The sequence below is a fragment of the Cariama cristata genome, unplaced genomic scaffold (assembly GCF_000690535.1).
Source record: "Cariama cristata isolate BGI_N322 unplaced genomic scaffold, ASM69053v1 scaffold3274, whole genome shotgun sequence".
NCBI lineage: Eukaryota > Metazoa > Chordata > Aves > Cariamiformes > Cariamidae > Cariama > Cariama cristata.
The window spans coordinates 1-6,902 of record NW_009612202.1 but is presented as its reverse complement, the minus strand read 5'-3'; the positions used below and the strand labels follow the sequence as shown (position 1 = coordinate 6,902).

At 37.7% G+C, this 6,902-nt stretch overlaps 1 protein-coding gene across 1 annotated transcript in view; it reads right to left on the bottom strand.

Annotated features, from left to right (window-relative positions):
• LOC104160400 (S phase cyclin A-associated protein in the endoplasmic reticulum-like) overlaps positions 1-5,169 on the bottom strand; it is a gene marked incomplete at its 3' end in the record, with an annotated part of 128,296 nt that extends 123,127 nt beyond the window's left edge. Inside the window, 2 exon segments of the mRNA XM_009698512.1 lie at positions 1,412-1,529; positions 5,107-5,169. Of these exon segments, the coding sequence (XP_009696814.1) occupies positions 1,412-1,529; positions 5,107-5,169 (181 nt within the window).
• Positions 5,170-6,902: the final 1,733 nt, after the last annotated feature.

Genomic DNA, 6,902 nt, shown 5'->3' with positions numbered 1-6,902 from the left:
CCTGCTGACCAGTTAGTGCTTACTAAAAATGCTGCTATACAAAATGTACTAAGATACCTGGGACAACACTGAAGTAAAAGGGTCAGAACCTGAAACCAAAGCTTGTAAATGTGGACACTTGTAATTAGGTTTAGGATGTTTCACTGACTACCGTAAGTTAACTGTCATTCTGCTTGTCACTGTTCAACAGAGGTACAGCTATGCCTTCTGAACTGAATGCAATTTCCTTAATAAAACTTATACACATGCCCATGTACAAACATCTAAACAGGTTTTCAAGTAACTCACTGTCTTCTGTGGCTTTAGACTTTTCAGCTTTAAAACAAAAAACAAAACAAAACAAAAAAAAATCACTAATACACCTTAATGCATGAAGCAAGTCAAAACCAGTTCAAACTTTATGTCAGTTTGCTTCAGACATAGGGTTAATTATCTTGTAACTTAGAAACAACTTTCCATAGAAATATCTTTTCCACTGGCAGAATCACAGAACAGCTGAAGTTGGAAGGAACCTCTAGAGATCATCTAGTCCAACCTCCCTGCTTAAAGCAGGGTCAGCTGGAGGAGGCTGCCTGGGCCTATGTCCAGTCAGGTTTTGAGCATCTCCAAGGGCAAAGATTGCCCACAGTTTCTCTATGCAACTTGTTCCAGTGTTCAACCACCTTCACAGGAAAAAGAAGGAAAATAAATAAATTTACTTTTAGACACTCCTGCCTAGGTCTTAAAAGCAGCAGCACTTGCACAGGGGCACGTGAGCTACAAGAATACTTCAGATGAAGTCCTCAAAAACAGCATTCTGACATCTGGAACAGCCTAAGCAGTATGAAAATTAAAGTCAATTCCTGGCTCCTTAAGTCATCATACCACCAGAGAATATTACAACAGTAACAAAACTGTTTCGAGGACCTGCATTATGGAAAACTGTGCCCACATATCCCCTGCCTTAAAGATTTTTCACAGATGTTTACCAAAGACTGAAGCGATACCAAAAGAAACTTCCAAACTTAATTCATTTAGAGCACAGAAAGCAAGTTGTTGGATTGTTCTATACCATCCCTACAATTCTTAATTCCCAAGTTAGAAGAGATCAGTTTAAGACAACATTATTATATTATACAAGTATTTTGGTAATATCAGCAAAAGAGAACAGTCTTAGATGTTGCTTACAGACAAAATGAAAGCAGTTTTTAATCTGTCACTGTGAAGACTTCATAAAGTGATCAGTCAACTGCAGGGTTCATTTTGTAAAAAAGCTTTAAAATCATGCTATGCATGCTAAACATAACCGTGTTTGTTTGTTTGTTTTTTTTACAGAGAAATCCTATGTAAGAAACATGTTTCCAGGGAAGCAACTCCAGTGGACAAAGGAATGGAAGCGGAAAAAGTTGGTGGAAGACTGTTGAATACATACCATCATCTTCTTTGTTTTCCAGTGGAACACTCCATGCAATTAGGTTCCTTGCTGTACGTCCTTCTTCTGCAACTATTTTCCTCACTTTGTCATGGCTATTAGATCTTTGGAAAGAAGCCTGAAAACAAGAAATACAGGGATGGAAAAAAATTATGTAAATTTTTGTTTTGATATGTTACTTTCATCCAGTATGTGATTAAACCATCCAAAGTAGGGTATGCATGTACTGAATCTTCCACAAATACCTGAAACAGGTGTACATATTCATTTTCATAACCATTTTTCTGCATGATAAGCAGATTGATTCATCAACATGACATGAGAGTTGCTAGCCAGCCCTCAGTATGGGTATGTCTACGCCACACATTTTTAACCTCCATTTAATTGATTGTCAACGCTGCTAGAGCATCGCAGACGACTTCACAAATGTTTTAGTTACCTTCTGTTAATTAGAACTTATTATTCAAGACAAAAGCTGCATGAGACCAAAATACATGTGTTAGCTGACTGGAAAGAGCCTGGAGAAAGGCATGAGATTTACCTAACTACCTGAAACACATAAAAAAACCAAACACGTCTCTTTCACTGAGAAGACAAGAACCTATAAAGTATTTCCTGGCAACTAAAGTTAGCTGTTATTACTAGAAAGGTGCAGCTGTTCAAAGACAGAATTAGAGACACTGAGGATGAACTTTGTTTACGTAATAAACATATTTCTTCGCACTTGCAAATAACATCATCGCAAGACATTGGAAATCAAATATATTAAGAAATATTTGTATCAACTGACAGATGTCAGTTAGATAAAATCTTGCCTCTTCTACAGTGTATCAAGTTACTCCTCAGAAAATAATCTGAAACAAAGCCAAACTACATAATGTAATGAGAAATGTATGTACCGTGATAGCACAAAAACAACCAACTAATTTCTCTTTAAACACTGACAAACCTAACCACAAAGAAGTTACATAAATCTAAATATTACTTTAGGCACAAACAGACTGATTGTCTACAACACTAATTAGAAGATGGATTCTTCCTCTTCTCGTTCTTACCATCATATGACTCAAGCCTGCAACTACTTTGTTTAAAGTACTCGTCCACCTTTAGAAAGAAAATACAGTAAAAATGACCAGAGTAGATGAGTGGGTATAACTTATCAAGGTGGTAGGAAGCACAATACAAATGGGAAACTGCTTTTTCAATGCTTATATAATACGATTTAACTTGGGTTTCTCTCATCCAGATGTCCTCAACTGCTTGTTTCAAAGCCACAGTGTGCCATCTAGTGCTCCACAGATCTATCTAGAGCTATCACCATGTAATACAACAAGAACAAAGAAAAAAATGGAACTGCTATTGAAGTGAACTTTTGGAAAACCCAATGAAATAAAGAAAGCAAATTATATGTTTTGGCCCAAAGAAACCCAAGCAAAGTATGTAAAAAACCCAGGACCTGTACTAAACTGGCTCTAGTCTATCCTTACTCTATTTAATTAATTGCCTATTCTCGCTAGGAATTTTTAGTAAGAGTGATCACTTCTGCTGAATTGAGTTTGGTTTGGGTTTTTAATCCCTTGTTGCTTAATGACACGCTCTCCATCATCGACCCAAGAGCTAAAGATCCACAAATGTCACTTAACTGTTTTAAAATCACTTTAAACTACTGTATAAACTCCCAATGTAAATACTTATGGTAGCTTACTTCAGAACAGAGTCAAATAATTTTAACTTAATTGTCTCTGAAACGTGTCCGTCTTAAACCAAGAGAAGAATGTTCAGACATCTTACATTAATTTATTCTCAAATCTTAAAAAAAAGACCCAAACACACACCTTAGCTGGAAGTAAAGCTAATCTGCGGCATCTCCAACTGCCCAAAATGAATTAAGTAAACAGTAAGTCTTTCCTCATTTATTGTGTTCAGTGACAACGTTCACTCGGCACAATCTACGTAATATTTAACTATGGCTTTCCTACTGCATAAGCCCACTCAATCTTGTCATACACAGAGAACTTGGAAATCATTTGAATTTTTTTCTTTCCTATTATGTTTTTACACTGTTATATTCCACTTCACCTCTCATCGGTCTTCCTATCTTCCAGGGTTACCACGGCTATTCCTTTAATCTTTTTTCTCGTGCTTTCCAGATGTCAGATTTCAAGTTTTCTGAATCTGAGCACTTACAGTTTTCTCTTCCAGATTGCCTCCAACTGATTCACATCTGCCTTTGAAATACATCCAAAAGCAGATACAAACACTTTAGTGAAGACTTTTTCAACGTTAAATACTGTGGACAGGTTATTCACATCTTATAGATGATGCTCCCATTTTATCATCTCAAAATGATGCATGGGGGGTTTTTTTTGCAATATGATACTACCTTTTCATCACTTATGATATAATCATAACACATATCTCATGACATATCACACATAAATTAGCACGACTTACACAGTCACAGAATAACAAAGCCTGGAAGGGACCTCTGCAGGTCTAGTCCACTCCCCAAGTCCTCATCCCCTGGTCAGAGTAGACCCAACTCTTCCTAATATATAAGCAGAATTTCTCTTGTTGCACATACAACCTCCTATAATCCCAAGGTTCCTCTCCTTGTTTCTGGAGACCATTACTCCCATGTAAGTGTAAAACTTTGCATTAGTCCACACCAAACTGACTTTTTAAACTATTTTTTTTTTACAAGCCAGAAGGCTTATAAGGAAAGCAGAAGTATCTCAACATGACATTTCAAACTACTTTGTATCATGAAACCAGAGCCTGACTTAAATTTCTAGTCCCCATAACTCAGATGTCAGTCAAAAGAAAACAACCAGCCCTTAAAGGAGGCCTTAACGGGACAGTTAGCAATAATGAAGTGTACAGGCACAGAGAAGCGTAAACTATTGTGCCCAAGGCCATAGTGGGTATCAACACAGTCTTTTCATTTGACTAGACAATAGCAAGCTTTAATACCCTCCTTCATATGAGTGAAGCGATACTGATACATAGGTTTCTGACTGCTTCTTCAACCTGAATCCCTCCTATTCGCTACTTAACTATCCAAAGAAGTTACGTTCTTCAAAGTCCTCTAGATACAACCATCTGTTAGGCAAAAGGACTGACTAGCAATTTTTTTAACCTTCAATAGCAGATTTTTGTTATTTAGTCTACACTACTTCTTTGCATGCTATGACTATTAAAAGACCTTTTATGAGGATTCTTGTTTTAATGGTGTTTATACATACAATACATTGCTGTAAATAAAACCACTGGTTTCATCCACTGCATTCTCAAAGAAAATGACTTCAGCTCTAACCTCAGCTACTTCAAAGAACACCACTCTATTAGTGTAACCAAATACTATAGCCTTACACCAGAGCACAGGTTTGATGAAAGCAGTTTAAAATGGGAACCAGCTGAAACAAACGCCTTGAGGTACAAAAAAACCCGTGTACTGACACAGCTAGAAATGATGCAAAAACAGAAGAAATGCTCAAATTTCTCCTACAGTAAAATTCATTTTGAAGGTTTCTCATTACGGTGTTAAAAAATTAAAATGATTCAAGTTTCTAGAAGGAACACTTTCAGAGAAGGTACAAATTAACTGATTTATCAACGAATCCCAACATGAAAAATTAGGTTTTCTTGCAGTAGGAAAAATCCTACCACACTGTCACAGTAGCCAAAGGTCTTACCATCATGTTATAGCCTTCCTCCACATCAATAGGCTCACTTATTACATTTTTGGATGACCCCATTGAGTTTTCATACCTGCGTCAAAATAAATGCAATTAATTATTTTCACTTAAACCACTTCTAAAATTAATTTTAGCTTCTTCACAGTATTTATGTCATGGACATCAGATGAACACAGTCAGGTTTTCAGAAGATAGTTTTATTTGTAAAGTGTTTGCATTGCTCCTTATTAAAAGTAGCCAAAGGTCCAAGAAGAAAACAAGAAGAAAATGATCCTACAGAAAAAAGTAAATGTATATGTAGTAAGATAGTAAACAGTACAAAGAACATAAACATTTTAAAACAAATCGTTGCATGGACTGCTCTAGAATAGCAAAAGGCAAGCAGAACAAGTTTTCCTGTGACAGAGGACCAGGCAAGTCAATCCCAAGAAAGTGAATATTTTTATCCAGTTCTGAACTTCAGAACCATTGCCACAAATCCAGAAGCACATGGGACTAAGTATTTATAGGTTTATCAAGAATTTCCAGAACAGTGATAACAATTCTGAAACAAAATTAAACCCTCAGCTTCAAGGTCGAAATAAATTCTAGACAACTACTGATTAGAGCGCAAATACTCTCCTGCAACAGTTCTTATTCTTCTGAAGAATTAGAGGCTAACCAGAAGTTAAAGACACTTCTAAACTATCACAAATTAGGTAACAGAACAAGATTAACTTTTAGTCAGATCCAAAGCCCGATTTTGTTGGACTTTACCATTAATTATACTGCTTTAAGTGGGTTGTTCACTTGTTCTCATATTATACCTTGTACTCCTCATAAATCACTGTTTCTAAAAGCATATAGTCAAAACCTATGTCAACAAACAGGCAGTTGTTAAGATTTGCACTTGTTTGTATGCTTTAAGACAACCTACTGAGCTTATGAAAACTGAAACATTCTGCAGTTGGTTGAAGGAAGCTGAGTTTTTTAAAACAAAGTATGATTGTATTTCAGCATCACTTCAGGCACCAGGATAGACACAGCATGAGGAGGCTTCAAACACTGAGGTAGCTTAGAAAACTGCTTTTGCCCACCAAATTAACTTGATTATAATCAAGGTGTAACAAAAGCTCAGTAAATTGACGTACATATTCGAGGAAAAAAGCTGAGGGCCTAAGTACTTTCCCAGTACTGCAGTGCATTTGGAAATTTAGAAACAAGAACCTGTGTTTAGAAAAACGTGTAGAGAAGAAAAACCCCTACCCCCGAGTATGCTGCAAGACCTCCTGTACTGTCAGCTTTTGTAACCATTATTTTCTGACAGCAAAGGATGACCATCAGTTTAAACTATGAACATCATTAATAGATTTTAAAATGCAAATACTGGTACACCTCATGGCAGTTTTTTTGAAGAGTTTAGAGTGAGTTTTACACTATGTGTGCCTCTCCCTTCCATACACACAACTTTCACACCAGAAGAAAAGTGGACCTGTGCAACTCCAATTAGCAGCGAGGTTTACAAGCACAGGACTCTCCCTCAGACTGAGTAACTCCAAGTTTCCTCACAGACTTTGTTCACGACTGCGGGCGTGTGCAGGAGGGACGCGGGAGAGACTCCTTCGGAAGGGACAGGCCCCTTTCACCGCAGGCACACCCGGTTGCTCCTCTGCAAGGCGCCCGGCCAAGCTCCCCCACACGGCAAGGCCTAACCAACACCCACCGGCCCCGCTCGCCACCACGGGCTTCCCGGTTGCCTGTAGCAACCGGCTTCACTCCCTCACTCGGCTGCGCAGGGCAGAGCAGAGCCGCCC